General features: G+C 43.3%; 1 protein-coding gene across 5 annotated transcripts in view; it reads left to right on the forward strand.

Moving 5' to 3' along the window:
* Nucleotides 1-17,307, forward strand: part of PRKG1 (protein kinase cGMP-dependent 1) — a 442,922-nt gene that overhangs the window by 367,349 nt on the left and 58,266 nt on the right. For all 5 annotated transcript variants that reach the window (XM_065068161.1, XM_065068160.1, XM_065068162.1 and 2 more), the window contains 2 exons: nt 470-535; nt 9,711-9,785. In XM_065068161.1, coding sequence (XP_064924233.1) covers nt 470-535; nt 9,711-9,785 — 141 coding nt within the window. The remainder of the gene's footprint in view (nt 1-469; nt 536-9,710; nt 9,786-17,307) is intronic.

Here is a 17,307-nt window from a genome sequence, read left to right on the forward strand (position 1 = left end):
AGGGAAGGGAGGACACCAAAGCATTTGGTCATGAAGAAATTAAAAATTCTAAGTGCAATAGTTTCAATTTCTGAAAAGCTGGTGAAAAGCACCAGTGCAGTGTTTTAATACCGACACCTTTCAAAAGCTCCATTCCAATCAAGCCCCTTTCATTGGCGCAGTGTCAGCTCCTCTAATAGCTGATATTTTGATAAAAAGCTATTTCTGTGGACAAATGTGCATAGTAAGAAGCGAGACTTGGCCTCTTATTGACAAGGAGAACCTGTTTCTTTTTTCCACTCGTGTGTAATTTTTAGCTTCTCTGTGCTTGAGGCCCGTATGGATATGAACGTCAAACCAATATAGGGGAAAAAACTGTGAAACCCAGAAATTTCTTCTTGAAGTGCTTTAAGAATGTGGTATGCTTGGAATTAAAAAGATTGTCATGAAAACAATACAGCCTACTTAAGAAACATATTTTGTCTTTCAGAGAGGACGTCAGAACAGCCAACGTCATTGCGGCTGAAGCGGTGACGTGTCTGGTCATAGACAGAGAGTAAGTACCTGCTTTTCCTGACATGGGGTGGGCTGTAGCTCCAGTTGGCACCTTTTAACTAGAGACTTTGATCATTTTCTCCAAAGAAGCCATTTAATTTGGAGGAATAAATCCACAGTATGCTGTCCGCGGCCTTGAAGTAGAGTCAAGATCCGCCTGAATCAACAAGGCGAAACTCAGTAGTGACAAATTCAGAAAAAGGGAAATAAATGGGGAGATGGCGTTACTGCGGAAACGGATCCGGGCATTACGGTGGAACACAGATTGAGTTTGTGTCGGCAAAATGTCATGAAAGGCATCGAGCTTCTGGCAAATGTTCAAGCAAGATGTTGTTATTCAAGTCCATGTGGGGACAGAGAGCCCTCGTCCAAAGGACCGAGTCCTCCTGGAAGCTCTACCGCTCAAAGGAGGTCGGAAGAGTAAAATAATGTCTTATATAGGGAGCTTGAAGGAATTAGGGGTGTTAAATCTAGAAAATAAATGTCTGGGCTCCAGAAAACAGTGCTGCAGATTCAACTGCTCTTTCCAATTGATGGGAATGGGATTAGAAAAAAATGAGCATGACCTTTTGAAAATTCAGCATGACTCTTAGGGTGGTTTTCCAGATGTGAGGGCAGGGAAGCACTGGTGTGGGCCATCGAGAGGTACGGCCACATCTTCCACAAGGATCTTTCCAAGGGAATCCAGTGTCGGTCCGTGAAACCATGAGAGAGGCAGATGAGACAAATGGGGATTGATTTCTTCACACAGAAACCTGTGGGAGGGAGGCGAAAGCCAAAAGGAGGTGGCTCTTCACGTGGGATCACCCACAGAGCTACAGGAAACACCAGAAGAGTTTGTAAGTCTGGGAAAGGAAAGAAATCCATTGGATTTTTTTAAAGACATAGAGCCTACCTCTGGGCTTGGATCCTTTGGAGAGGTGTAGGAGGGGACCGAGGCAAATGTCACAAACTGTGGTGTTACAGAATCACAGAATGTCCAGGATTAGAAGGGACCTGGAAAGCTCATCCAGTGCAACCCCCCCATGGAGCAGGAACACCCAGATGAGGTTACACAGGAAGGTGTCCAGGCGGCTTGGAATGTCTGCAGAGAAGGAGACTCCACAACCTCCCTGGGCAGCCTGGGCCAGGCTCTGTCACCCTCACTGGGAACAAGTTTCTTCTTAAATTTAAGTGGAACCTTTTGTGTTCCAGTTTGAACCCATTACCCCTTGTCTTACCATTGGTTGTCACCAAGAAGAGCCTGGCTCCATCCTCCCAACACTCCCGCTTTAGATATCTGTAAACATGAAGGAGATCACCCCTCAGTCTCCTCTTGTCCAGCTCCAGAGCCCCAGCTCCCTCAGCCTTTCCTCACATGGGAGATGCTCCACTCCCTTCAGCATCTTGGTGGCTGCGCTGGACTCTCTCCAGCAGTTCCCTGTCCTGCTGGAACTGAGGGGCCACAGCTGGACACAATATTCCAGGTGTGGTCTCCCCAGGGCAGAGTAGAGGGGCAGGAGAACCTCTCTGACCTACTGACCACCCCCTTCTAACCCACCCCAGGTACCATTGGCTTCCTGGCCACAAGGGCCCAGTGCTGGCTCATGGTCACCCTGCTGTCCCCAGGACACCCAGGTCCCTTTCCCCTACACTGCTCTCTAATAGATCATTCCCCAACTTATACTGGAACCTGGGGTTGTTCCTGCCCAGATTCAAGACTCTACACTTTCCCTTGTTCTATTTCATTACATTTCTCCCTGCCCAACTCTCCAGCCTGTCCAGGTCTCTGGATGGCAGCACAGCTTCCAGTGTCACCACTCCTCCCAGCTTGGTGTCATCAGCAAACTTGCTGACAGTCACTCTATTCCCTCATCCAAGTAATTAATGAATATATTGAATAATACAGGCCCCAGTACTGACCCCTGAGGCACTGCACTAGATCCAGGCCTCAACTGGACTGTGCCCCATTGACCACGACTCTCTGGCTTTCCTTTCAGCCGGTTCGCAGTCCACCTCACTACCCGGTCATCCAGACCACACTCCCTTGAGCTCTTCCCTGTTGTCCTTGAGCTCTTCCTTGGGCACAGAGTCTTGGTGCAAGACACTGTCAAAGGTCAGATGTTGGGTTAGGGGAGACCTCTGAAGCCCTTCTGATATTCCAAGGGGATGGATGAGAGGTGCTAGAGTATCTCGCAGTATACGCTCAATCCTGCTTTGACACAAGTGGTTTGTATTATTTTACAGTCCTTCATTTCTAGAAATCTGGTGTTCTGTAATGGCTGACCTGCGGAATAATACTTCAAAAATCCCAGGTCTTCTGATAGGTTAGTTTGTTTATCAACAACTGAAAAAACAAATATGGTCTGTCTGTCGGAAACAGATGGTGAACTTCGGGATTGTCAGCTGAGTGACTTGTGGGTCATGTACACAAGCCAGGTGGACAGGTTGATAAAAGACATGCTGTCCCTTGTCCTGTGGGGCAAAGAGACAAAAAACTGATTTATTTAGATAATTTAGCAAGCATTTATTCAGAGAAATACAAAACAACAAGTAATTTATGCAATTTTCTCAGTGCTTCGGTAAGGGATATTTTTGGTTTGCACTATAAGCATTAAAAAAACCCAAACAACCAGTAATTGCATGGGCAGTCGTTCCTGATGGTTTTACAGACTGTTTCTTTGCTCGTCTCTTTTGCCTTTTTCTCAGTATGTAACGCCCTTGAAACAGTAAGGAAGTACAAGTTAAATTTAAACTGATGAAGCTGTAGTTAATCTATACCAGCGATTCTAGTAACGCTCTGCAATTAGTAGCACAGTAACACTATTCATAAGAATCCTATTTATAGGGCAAGAAAAGGAATGCTATTTATAGTACTATTTATAGTTCAGGGAAGGTTGTCCTGTGTCCTGACCAGTTCTTTCTTGGCATAGCTCTTCTCTTAGATTATTATTTTGTTATAGGCATGCAAATAACTGTAGAAGCTCATTTAATATGGAGAAAACCTACTAAGACATCTGTAAATTTGGAGCACTGTGCAGACGCTGTTCTGTTAAGGAGGAAAAGTAGCATTTCTTTACATCCAGATATGCAGAATATTACACTGTTTGGTTTGTTATGGTAAATGTTGATGTTGAGTTATATGCAAGGTAGCAATGGAAGCTGGAAGTCAGTGTTACCTGCAGTCAAAGCTGGTTTGTGCAGAAGAAGGAGTGATCATGTCATTAAGGTTGCCTAATATTTTCTATTACAAGGCACGCTCTTTCTTTAATCAAATATAATGAAGCAGCAGTTTTCTGCTTTGTGCGTGTCTCGATCTGAAACATTTCAGCAAAATTAATGTTGCAGTTTCAAAGAACAAATTATAGGAAAATATCGTCGCCTTAATGGTCAGACTGGAGAATTTCAGTCTTATTGGCAATTGGTGTTAATATTACCCATTGGCGTTATCTTGTCATCAGCTTCGTTGTAGAAGTCTTCCCAAAACATCCAGAAGTTGTTCCACAGACACCTTAGAGCCGATACAGCTGCCGTACACTTGACGTGCAGGAGTCACCCCTTGGTGCCAAAGCAAGTTCTTCCAAAGAGAGGTGGAAGAACAATTTCTGACAATATTATGAGCAATTGTAGGGCTTGTTTAGTTGCCTGGAGGGTTTTGAGGGTGATAATACAGGAAACTTGTTTTTTAGGGATGAGTCAGGCCACCAAGCAAGGTCTCAGAGAGTTGGGTTTGAGATGGGACATTGCGTAAGCGTGAAATGATGAACTGGTTTGCCTAAAATCATTTCTGAAATTCAAAATATATGTATTAAAATGCTGCATGGGACGAAACAGTGGGAGTTGAAAACACCACGAGGAAAGCCAAATGGTAGTATGCGATGGGTCTTTAATTACCAGACTCTCACAGCATTGTTGCCACCTTGCTTTTTAATTTCCTTGTGAAACAAGGTGGTCATTGCAGTCACAAAAACACCCCAAAGACACCCAAAAAGTAATATAGCTAGTTCTTACAAATCTGTGTAGACATGCTTTGCAACCATGGATTTTTAGCTTCCTTTTCTGATGTAGAAACAAGCAGAGTCATGATCCAACAAAGGAAACAACCTGCAGCCCAGCAAGCGTTCCATGTGTCCCATGGACTTTAATTCATGTTGTTCCCACTCATCCTTTAAATATTTGTTATGAAGGACAACCTTGACATTATTTCCATCTTGCAATGATCTTTTTAAGTCCCTTCCTTTACCAGAATAATGAATTTCAGTGGGATTTGGTCCTTAACGCTCTCTGGCTTCATCAGCAGGCTCCACCACGCAGGAGGTGAGATAAAGCTGAGCACCCAGCTCCGACCAAGCTATAGGAGAAATTTCAGCTCTCTTAACATCAGATTATGCTGCATTTCGCTCCCATGCAAATGAATAAATATTGCTCATGAACAACTCGGAAGTTCAACATCCTTCTCAAAATTGGAGAGATGTGGATTTGATGGTGTGTAAGGAATTGGCTGGATAGTTAGTTTGAGACGGTCACCAGTATTTAAAAAATACTGAGGCGGGATTTCCAGGTCTGGTGTGCTGCAGTTGTACAAGCTCTGCAGTGACCACGTTGGCAGTATTATTATTAATTTGGGTCACCCAGGGTGGACTATGACAGCAAATAGGTTATTTGCTAGAATGTGACAAGTTGTCATCTTGCCAGAAAAACAACAGTGCAGTCCTACCTGTTCAGGTTTATTTCAATAAACAAGCTTAGTAATTGGTAGGAAAAATTTCCGGGGAATTTCATTTTATATTCAAAGTTTCAACCTGTCCGCGTACGTTGTCATTGAAGTGGAGGTTCTGCTAACCCAGTAGGGAAAACAAAGCGAGATGGCAACAAGGCTGCTGAGATGAAGGTGATGGCTTTGCTAAGCCAGGCGGGCTGGCGTCTTCACCATTCTCAGGCTTAATGGCGGGCCCAGGTGGCTTGTACCAAGCTGGCTGGTGGGAAGGAGATGTTCTTCTTGCCAACAGGGAAGCAGAGACCCAACTGGGAGCCTTAGGCAGTTGGCTTGAAAAGTTCAGCAGAATCCACGTTATCGTTCATGGGAATTGAAAAACTCCACATCTGACCGTTCCAAGGAATTTGTACAAGCCTTTGGATACTTGAGGAGCCAGGCAGCTCGTTGCAAAAATACAGTTTTCTTCTGATCAAACGTACGATCTAGGTAAACATATTAATATTTTATAACAGTTTTTAGCTGTCAGATGTCTCGTATTCATTTTTAATTCCAAGAGCGATTTTTCTTCACAATTTGTAGGCTTTCCATGTTTATGACTTTGAGACCCTCTGTGAAATCAAATCGAGGCTGTTGCTAGTGAAGTATTTCCTCTTGCAATACTGCAGTAATTCACCCCCTAGGACGAAAATCATTATTGTGGGAGATGCACGGTGTTGGTGCCTCCAGAGTTTTTCAAGCTTGGCCCTGTCGTAGCTCGTCTTAGTGAATTTTCAAGTTCCCCGGAGGCATTATTAGTTTTTTTTTGCAGAAATACAGTTGGGTTGATTGGGGAAAAGTTAACGATGACAATATGCAGAAGTTAACGATTACGATATGCTGGATTTGATGCATTGGTTCTCTAGGAAATCTTCTTTAAAACATCTTCTGATAAGAATTGTGTAGAGGCAATCAGGACAACCTTGAGCATCTGTTTAGTAGATCAGTTTGAATAAACACCTACAGACACACATTTTACTTGCAGCTACTTCGTAAGGAGATAAAATAAAACGTTCAAAACCTGTTCCTGACACTTTGATCATTCTTGGCACCCTGAGAGGAGAACTTGGTGCAACTTTTTAAACGCTGCATGTACATCTTGAACCTGAAAAACTTTTTTAAAACGTTCATAGATTCTCCCGAACTGTAAGAGTATTTACACTGAAGTTGATTCGTGTTCATGTTTTATTTATATGTGATTTTATTTTTTCCCTCCATATAATTTATTTTTGTCAATACCAGTATTTTCCTGGAGTGCTGAGACTTAGGGAGTGTGAATGTTACGGGTGCTGGGCCTACAGAACCACAACTGTTAGAGGGAGGAGCTGAAGGCCAAGAGCCACTAAAACTCAAGGCACGGCCCCTCCTGATGGAGGCCGGTAGTGCCACAATGTGGTATTTGCAGATATTGAGTGCTCAGCGCTTATTGTCACCTTTGGTTACTTGTATCAAGGCGATACTGTTTTTTGAAGGAAACATTATAAATATTCCCAGTATTTTCACTTTGGATTTTGTGGTTTTGTCCTATTGAAAGCCCGCTTTTGGTTATGAGATGTCAGGAAAGGTTATTGGATCAACCCTCTTGGCAATGGAAATTATCCTGGCATGACTGACCCTACACAAGCTGAACTGAACTCTTGCATTGGAAATTTTCAGTTTTGCTTCTTTACTGTTTTTCCCAGTTGAGGTGAAGTTTATCCATGGAGAAAATTGATTATGAGAACAGAATGTTCTCATATGAAGAGAGAAGGCTATGCGGAGAAAAAATACAACAGTTTTCCCATTAAATTCTTGGGGAGGTTGTGGCTGAGACAGGCAATCAAAAAGTGACTCCATTGAACTTCAAAGTCTCACTCAGTCCTAAGTCTTGCTTAAGATATTTTAATAAAAAAATCCAGGGTATTAGACAAACCATTGTTACTCCTTTCAGCGAGTTTTTCTTATTTGCCCATATAATGTTTTGCAAGATGAAGATTTATTTGCATTCCCCAAGAAAAAGAATTGAATGTTCAACTCTGCCACATTATCCTAACCACATGAAAGAAAACCAAGCCCAGCTATTTTAAATCTCATTTTAAGGTCATGTCTTCCAGCATTCCAGGAGGGTTATGGTACAACATCGTCTCGCTTTATTGCTTGAATATCTGTTTGTGGCACAAGGGAGCATTAACACGCGTGTCTTGATTTGCTCACGCTCCGTCTTTCAAGGGGTTGACTTCATCCTATGGCACGTATTTGGCACACGAAAAATGAACCTGGGCATGTTCCTGAGATCAGCTGATCGGAGGCAGCTCGGCGGGTCATGATTAAGCAAAATCTTTGAGATACAGAGAAGCCTTTTTTGGGGGCCAACACTGGACCCTTGTGGCCAGGAAGGCCAATGGTACCTGGGGTGGGTTAGATGGCGGATGGTCAGTAGGTCAGAGAGGTTCTCCTGCCCCTCTGCTCTGCCCTGGGGAGACCACACCTGGAATATTGTGTCCAGTTGTGGCCCCTCAGTTCCAGCAGGACAGGGAACTGCTGGAGAGAGTCCAGCGCAGCCACCAAGATGCTGAAGGGAGTGGAGCATCTCCCGTGTGAGGAAAGGCTGAGGGAGCTGGGGCTCTGGAGCTGGACAAGAGGAGACTGAGGGGTCACTCATTCATGTTTACAGATATATAAAGGGGGAGTGTCAGGAGAATGGAGCCAGGCTCTTCTCAGTGACAACCAGTGATAGGACAAGGGGTAATGGGTTCCACTTAAAGATAAGAAGGAACTTGTTCCTGGTGAGGGTGGCAGAGCCTGGCCCAGGCTGCCCAGGGAGGTTGTGGAGTCTCCTTCTGTGCAGACATTCCAACCCGCCTGGACACCTTCCTGTGTAACCTCATCTGGGTGTTCCTGCTCCATGGGGGGATTGCACTGGATGAGCTTTCCAGGTCCCTTCCATTCCCTGTCATTCTGGGATTCTGTGTTGAATGAGCGAATTTTTTAATCATTTCATGACCGAGTAAGGAATGTTGCGTCAAAAAGATACTTTGGCCTTAATTTTGGAAATTACAGCCTGCTTCTGTCAAAAAACACCAACGCAATTTCCACGCAAGAGTAAACGGGTCTTTGGCTTCATCATTAACATGTTTCTGCTGCGGAAATTATTTCCTAGATTGTAGCATTGAAAATAGAGACACATTGAGTATTCTGCTCTTATCCTAAATTCATAAATATGTTCCTAAATGGTGATTCTTTATTTTATGTCAACTTCTCAATTATTTTTTTACAACTTCTTAATAGCCATTTGTGTTCTTTGGCTCTATGTTTAGTGCCTCAGGAGACCCACAAACTTATAGAAGGCGGACTGCAGGACTCTCATTTCTGGAACTGTGACCTTAAGGCAGAGATGAGTCAAGAGACTGATTTGCAGCAAACTAGCCCCCAACTCTTTTCTCATTTTTAAATGACGCATTCTTTTTTTTTTTTAATAAAAAAGAATGAAATAGCCTGTGTGTGACAGACACGTTGGGAACAGTGGAAACGTGTAGTAGGGAACTATGCTTTCACCTGGAATATTTTCAGTTTTGGTGTTAATTGATTTCAGTCATTAAAATTACTAAAAATATTCAATTTACGTTTCTTATTTAGTCTCCGGTACTGTAGTATCACTACCAAAGTCATAACGGTTACATATATATTTATATTTTTTCTTCTCTCTGGAGTGATGCTTGTTAGGTGATCAAATGGTCATTGGGTCCATTTGTTTGAGTCACTCATGATATAAAAAGATTTTAGGATTGTTTTTCTGATGTGTCTGTGCCCTTTGTATCTCCCCTGGGACAGAGGATGGCATTAGGGGACAGCTCAGCACCATGTGCATCAAACGCTCCTAATGTTTCACCCCGTCTTACTCATTTTTAACCCAATTAAAGGCAAATTTCCTCTTAAATGTCATTAAGCAATTTGGCTTATGACAATTTGCTTGCCTTTCTTCCCCCACTTTCATGTCCTTCTCTGTTTTGTTGGGTTTTTTTTCCCCTTTTTATTTCTCTCTGCTGTTTCTCTTAAGATGGGAAAGCTAAGATACAGAAAGAAAGATTATCCTTCCCTTGGAAAGCAGAGGTTTCTGCTTGGAGGCCAGGGAAGTGGTGGTGGCATCTCACCATCGCTTGCCAGTCGCGTTGACGTATTGGCTCTAAAACTTACATTGGGCAGAAGGAAAACAGCGGTCATTTCAGTGTGTTCAGTCCCTAAAAGAGCTGAATAACTAAATTGGGATTTTCTTGGTGTTAGATTTTGCATTTCCAGCCTTTCTCCAGCGGGTCTAAGGCCGTGTTTCCCTGCTTGGCCCTGGCCCTGGTTTGGTTGGTCATGGCCATCCCTGCCATGGAGGGGTGGCCCCTGGTTGCTGCCACGTTGACTTGCTTGGCTCCCAAATGGAGACTTTTCCTCTAAAAATGCCCCTTTATTTTCACAGCTCCTTCAAACACTTGATCGGCGGCCTAGATGACGTTTCCAATAAAGCCTATGAAGATGCAGAAGCAAAAGCAAAGTAAGTGTCTGCTCGTTGTATTCAGCATGAAATCTTGACTTGGTTTTTATTGATGGTACATCATTGTAATTCCAAAAAATAGCTGCTTTTTCTCAACACGGTAGTGTAAAACAGCTTAAAACATAATGAATATTCCTCGGGATGAGGCTCCTTCTGTCTCTCTCCATGAGCATGAGAGGATCAGAGGGAGATGGGGCTCAAGATCCATCTTAATCACAATATTTGAGTCCACAGAAGTGTTAGATCTTCAGAATTTGTCATTAAATAGTTCTCTTGAAATAGTTTGAGGTGAGAAATGAACAGATTCTGGAAAGCTCAGGTGATGAAGGAAATGGTTGTTGAACATCGTTTGTTTCTTAAGAGAACTCAGATCCTTCTCAGGCATTTTCACTGAAGTCAAATGTGTTCCCAGACAAAGGATGAGAAATGGAGTTTGTCAGTTTTGAATGAATACTAGACCTACTCTAATGTAAAGCAACATATTCATCTAACGTCCTGCTATAAATATTAATTTCTTTCAGAAGTGACCTGTAGTGTACTTTAAAATATTTCCAGAAAAACCCCACTCTTCATTCATTCGTGTTCTAGAGTTTGTCATGTCTGTATATTGATTTATACCAACAAAAAGCTTTTGAAGAGGGATGTGTTCCAATTAGAGGGATACTGCATAGAAACCATATGATTCAAGGCAAAAGTAGTTTAAAAACTGAAGTTGCTCTATACAACACCGGTAATGAAAATCGGGATTTTTGGTTTTCATAATAACGTGATGTTACAATCACAGAAGCTGTTATAAGGTTATACCACGATCCATTGGCACCAAGCAATATTTGCAAGTAGGACTTGCCATTCCCCATTTCATAGTCTGTCTTTGCACATCTACAATTTTAAGCTGTATCATTAATAAAGTATCACATAGACAATAATTATCACAGGCAACGTTTGTGTGTGCAGAAGCTCTTTTGGGGTGGTTTTGTGCATTTTAGGAAGGACTTTCAGGATCTCTTGTGCACTTTGCAATGTGTCTGGAGGGAGGCGGCAGTTTTGGACCTATTTTGGATAAACTCTTCATTTTGGGAACCAACGGGCCAATGTCAACCTGAACATTTTTGAGCTCTTACCATCTTTATTCCTCTTCTTTTCTTCTAATGCCAAGTATTTAACCTCAAGGAAGGGCAAAGCAAAGGATTCCTGGTGATAGAGGGTTTGGTCCCCAAAGGGAGGAATTGATTAATTTTGAAAAGCAACTTTCAGATCATTAAAGTCAGAGGCCTGCGCTTGCGTCTTGTTGCTCAAGAACTGTAGGTGACAGAGACATTAGTGCCCCTTGCATCCTGACATTTTGCCTTTGAAAAAGCTGCCTTTTTGCTTTCTGCCTGGAGAAACATTCAAAAAACCAAAAGCTCTTTCAAAAGATGTGGCATTTATTAGTCGAATACCATATTCACGTTTGCTGGACTCCTTGAAAGCAAGTGTATGCCTGCAAAAAGGTGATTTAGAAGAGGGAGAAATGGCAAAGTTACTAAGAGAGGCAAGTGAGATGCATTGGAAGCTGTTTCAGAGAGTTTTATTGCTCAAGAGCTTTTGTTTCTGTATCTCACAAGATAAAACTCCTCTGGGAGAAGAGTCTGCTTGGCAGAAGTTTTAACCTGGATTACTTTTCAAGCAGCTGCTAATTAGCTCCAGCTAATTGTCCTTCAAGGGCTTATGTTTTCCAAGAGGAAGTTTGTCAAAGGGAAGAACTTGACACATAAAGCACATTGGGGTTTGCTGAAGCTTTACACAAATCACATAAAAAGTATCTTTTCCATTTTTTTGGCATCCTCGTAGCTGGCATCTCATTTTCAGTGCGTGAATGGCAGCTGCCAAAAGGCCTTTGGATGGATAGAAAATCCCTGTATACACGTGTCTCTCTGGATATGGGGTGGATCAGGGTGGTCCATGCGAAGGTCAGATGTTCAGCAGATCTAACCACGCAGAGTAAATACCAGGGACATCATTACGAGACATCTTTAGGGAGCATCAGACCCTGCTTTTCACTGGTGTGATGGCTGCATTAATGGCCAACACGTGAACAATTTAATCTTAACATCAGTTAAGCAATATGGACAGATCTACAAAATGGCAGCAAATTCATTGTCGTATAAATCTACGGTATCAAGGTGATGACTAAATTCTTGTTAATTTAGGTTTAGACTGCACCCAACGCAGGGTTCACACTCCTAAAGCAGGACGTGGCCCATGGGCAGGAGTTCATTGCAGAAATTACTACCAAGTTGGTGGCACTGGTGGGTTTTTTTAATCTCCATGCTAGAGCATGACCCTGTGGTCCCAGAGCTGGTAGAGAACCCCATTGCAGACATGACTGAGAGGACATTAGGCCAAAGTTACAAGGTCAGAAGATCTTCCCATGTATCCAAGAGTCCTCCGGGTTTGAAAGGGCTGAATGTTTCATTGAGTTAATCTCTCGGCAGGCTGGTGTTTTCCCAGCCAAGCCTTGAGATATAGTTAGTGTTCTTCCAGGACCTGGGGAAACGTTCTGGCAGCCAAACTGCTGTAGACAACTGAGCTACCACTTCCTACCCTTGGGCATGCTTTGAAGGGAAAAGTAAGCTCTGCTCAGCTCTTGTAGGCAAAAAAATACAATACAACCAGTCAGACATAGTTCAGCTGAGCAGGGTGGCTTCCTGCACCATCACATGAGGTGTCATGGGGGACCATGGCCATGATGGTTGTAGGTGTCTCTCTGTTCTTCATGGGCATCTTGGGTTGTGTCCGAAGTGCCGGGCTCTTGGCTGGCACAGGCAGCCGGGACGCCCAGCGCGAGGCCGTGTCAATGCTCCAGTGGGAAGGTCCCTGCCAAGGACACCTCAAAGGAAGTTGTGTTCTTCAAGGGCACTGGAACAGATTTACTTTTTTACAGCTAATATTCTGGAAACAGTTTTCCCTGTTTTTTTTCAAGCTTGGGATTGGTGCTTCTCCTTAAAATCCATTCTTTGTGTTTAATCTCTTAAGTCAGAAATAATAGGTGCATCATCTGTGAGACCATATAATTAATATTCTACTCCTTAGATATATTCAGGTAAGTTAACAAATTCATCAACTGATGAATGTTATAGTTAAATCCTTACCAGAAAAAAAAAGTGGAGAGAGCCAACATGTAATTTGGTTCATGTTCTGAGAAAACAGGAGTTTCAGAAGAATGGTGCTCGTGTTGCATTGTCAGGCCTGGCCACATTGGTATTGGGGGCATGAAGGAGATACCTGCACCACGAGCAAGTCTCTTCTCCCAAAGAACATGTGACAGGACGAGAGGAAACGGCCTCAAGTTGCACCAGGGGAGGTTGAGGTTAGATCCAGGGAACAATTTCTTCCCCAAAGGGCTGTGGGGCATTGGAACAGGCTGCCCAGGGCAGTGCTGGAGTCACCATCCCTGGAGGGTTGGACAGACAGACATGAGGTTCTCAGGACATGGGGCAGTGCCAGGGGTGGGTTAATGGTTGGACTCGATGCTCTTGAGGATCTTTTCCAACCAAAATGATTCTATGACGCTACATGTAGATCAGTTCCAGCTGTAGCCACTACTGCAGGTCCCATAAATCCAAGAGGAGACAGGTGGTTTCTCCTGTAGTCGTTGGTGCCAAGTGAGGTGAGGGTTCACCATGAGCTCCAGGCACACAAATCCCTTGTGCTGGTGTATTCCTTGTCCAGAAACTCCTGAGGTTAATACTACTTCAAATCCTAATCCTAATACTACTTCAACTCCTAACAAGCTCATCCGATGAGGTCCTCTTTAGTTTGGTCCCACCTTTCCATGACCTGGCTGTAGCAGGGGAGAGCCTCTCCCATGGCCCAGAGACGAGGACAACACCAAGGTGGCCCTCACCTTCCATTACCACGGTTCCCACGTTCCTTTTCTCCTGTCACATCCAGAATTACCTGCTGATGCTGATCTCCTGTGGCAACGGAGCTTGAAGTTAGCAATAGATGCTGGTGCCTTCATGCTGTTGCTCCAGACGTCACTTCTTTTTGGTTGCACTTTTTGCTGTTTTTTTTCTTCTTATATATTTTAATTCCAGCTGCGTTGCAGCCCTGGGGGAATACATCTTGGTACTCGCAGCCAAAATTGTCTCCTTTTCACAGGACTCAAGGAGACGGGGACCTTTGCATAGGAATATGATGCTTTTCCCTTTTCTAGCAGCTCTGGCCGCAGACGCCCTTTGTCTTTACTCAAGCTGTGTTTTATATGAAAAGCTCACTCCATCCAAACCTTTTGTTTTCCTGGCCAGAGCTGTCCCTTTGTTCACTTTTTCAGCTCCTCTCTTGCTACGTTTATTCATAACAAAGCATCCTACCGGTTGATTGACTTTGTTTTGATGCAGAGGGTGGTTATTGGGATTTTTCAATTTACATGTGTTCTTTGTAGATACTTTCCCACCTTCCACCCTGGATTTAAAGGTGAAATCGACTTTATTCTAACGAGAAAGGTACAGATACACCTTCATACTTAGAGCAAGCAAGGTGGTGTGGTGCCCTGTCTTTATTCCTTTAATTTGCTCCTTACAAAATGATACTATGTGCTGCAATACCTTTTAGCAATAGGTTTTTGAAGGTGCCAGTTTAGACGAGGTTTTTGGTGGTCGTGTGCGTGGCCCAGGGCTGCTCCTGGCATCTCACAGTGCTGCTGCCATCTGCTTTTGAAGGCTTCCCCCGAGCTGTGTCCGGTATCGTGTTTGCAAGATGAAATCCCCATATCCCTCTTCCCATCCAGTTTCTCCCTTGCCAACATGTTTACAAGATAAAGTATTTTTGGTGTCCTGTGTTGGCTCTTCCTTGGATGACTTTTGCTGGCTCTGCGTGCTTCTCCTTCCTATACAACCTTTTGTTTTGCTTCATGAGGTCTTCTTTGAAAATTATTTTAATAGTAAATTTGTCTTTGGCAGTTGAAAGCTTATTGCACGTGGATAGATCCCTGTTAGTAAGCACGTACCCAGAGGAAGAGATGTGTAGAGCAAAACATTGGTGACAAGGACCTGCTGTATGGACTGCTTGCATTTCAGTGCGGTTTTCCTTTGGGCTACTTCAAGTCTGGTTCCCTGGACTCAATTTCAAACAGTGCTTGGGGGATATAAACCAGCTGTTGAGGCACATCTTCCAGTTTAACATCACCTGAGAGGAGCCCAGGTCTGTGCTCTTGTCCCCCTCAGAGATGTATGAGGGACTCCTTGGGGGGACTTGCTTCAGAAACATGTCCCTCGGCTGGGCTAAGAGATATTTGAATGGGTCTTGCCTATTGAAGACTGCTTTTTATTGATTCCCTGATTGCAGTGGTTGTCCGAAGGTGGTTGGCAGTGATCTGGTGACATGTGTTGGTGTGTCTGTGGTGTGAACGTCAGCTCTTTCTTGGTCTGCAGATGCAAGGTCTGGCCAACCTCTCCATCAACATATTAAGGCTGGAGTTGGCGCTTCAGCTTCAAGAAATGGGCCATGGCACGGGGTAGAAACCACCTTATCTTGATGCAAACTCCTGTCTTGGTGGGATGGGAAAGGTTTGCAGATCCAATGGTGCGTGGTGGTTTTGACCTACAGCCAGTCCAGGAGGTTTGGATGGATAATAAACAACTTTGTGTGTTAGCAAAGGATGCTTTTTATTTATTTATCTTGTTTACTTCTAGATAAGATAAGCCAAAAAATATTTTAACCCCAGCCGAAAGGGAAATTTTCAAAGTGAAAAAGTTTCACTTTGATGGGAGCCATCAATTAAAAAAATGATTGAATCAAGTTCAGACTTTCTGTTGGGCCAGGCTTTGGAAAACTCAATCTGAAATAATTCACCAATGCACAGAGTGCGATTAAATTTGTAATATTGTAATATTTTCTGGCTTACAGCATGAGGAATGTCTGGGCAGCCTGTGAGCTGTAATAATTGGCTCCATCTCCCCACGTCAATTGTTTTCAGAATTGGGGACCATATGGGAAGGAGCTTTTTCCTGGGCTATCCGCGGTGCCAGGCTGGGGGGAGAAACCTCGTGGGACTTGCAAAAGGGGGTAAAACCAGCTCATTAATGCTATAAGAAGCAGGGGTTGCAATCATTTCTTTTAAACTGTGTAAATAATTAAAATAATTGTCTACTTGGTGAGTGCTGTGGAGAAATCACATCTGATCATTGAGACCTCTTAAGTTCATGTGAGTTTAAATACCTTGCTCTTTGGAAAAACCAGATAGAATTGTTTGGCCTCTGGTATGCAAGAGCTTTTTTCTTTCTGCTGGAGAATTTTGCATATAACAGAGTTTAACCTGAAATAATGTGTAATTTCATGCTGAAGTCACTTGTATCCAAGTCTGGCTATTGCATTTTCCCAGCTGCTCTAATAAATAGGTGTTTGCTTAGAAAATCAGGTCTCGGAAATAATTTTAAAAGGCAAAAAGCCCATCGAGATAACGTGCAGGGCGATAGATCTAAATGAAGGTAGTGGAGCTGCTAAACCATGACTTTGTTTTTTGAAGGTGAATTGCTATTTGCTTGAAGACTTGCATTGCTTATGCAGAAATCTGCGACGGGTAAACTTTATGGCCCCTTTCCTCTTGAGAAAATGCACTGTGTAATGCACTGTGTCGCTCACGAGGGATATATTAAATTAGCTTTTAAAACCAGGTCATTTTTATTTAGGTAATGATCTATATGCTTTCCTCTTGCTGACTTGACCTTTCGATATGATAATGGGCTGTATCAGATGTCAGCTGGAAGCGCTGGTGAAAAGAAATCCACGCCTTTGAAGCAAGCTGCTATTATAATAATGTTTTACTGCATTTGTTTTATAGAATTAGGACCCGTACTGATGAAATAAAAATGCAGCAGAAAGCTTTCTAATGATAGTGACTCTATTTCCAGAGGAAGCAGGAAAAACGCTGCTGTGAACACGTCCATGTGCTTGGCAGTTGCAGTTGTACATGGTCGGACTCGGTGGAAACAGAGCTCTGTGAGGTCGAAATATTAACCATTCCTTTGGCATTTAGCTAAAGTCTTTCTTCAGAAGCCACAGAGAAGACTTTACTAATCCCAGTACGGTCACTTAGAGGTTCATGTCGCACAGTCTTGGTAGCTTTAAGCAGAAACCTTGGCAAACTTTGGCATCTGTGAGGCTACAGGAGCATTCAGACATTTTTGCACAGTTTCTGGGTCTGTACATTTGGCACCCAGCACATTTTTGGGCTGTCCTGAAGGTTTATCTAAATAGCTTTGTAAGAATTACACCACTGGAAGATGGGCTATTTCTGTCCCGCTTTCATCTTCTTGCTTAAATAACAGCGAGGCACTTGAATGGAGTCAAATATATTATAAATAAAACTCAGTGATCCCTCTGCTATAGGGAGCTCGTGATTTTGGGGACTGCTGGACATAGTTGTGGGATCATTTGTGGCTTTTCCAGCGCTGGTGTCACCTGCTAGACCAGTTGTCCTTGGTCGTACCTCACCAACACCTCTGAGATGGAAAAGGTGTTGCCAGATAAAGATGTTTCC

This window comes from Columba livia, chromosome 6 (assembly GCF_036013475.1).
Source record: "Columba livia isolate bColLiv1 breed racing homer chromosome 6, bColLiv1.pat.W.v2, whole genome shotgun sequence".
NCBI lineage: Eukaryota > Metazoa > Chordata > Aves > Columbiformes > Columbidae > Columba > Columba livia.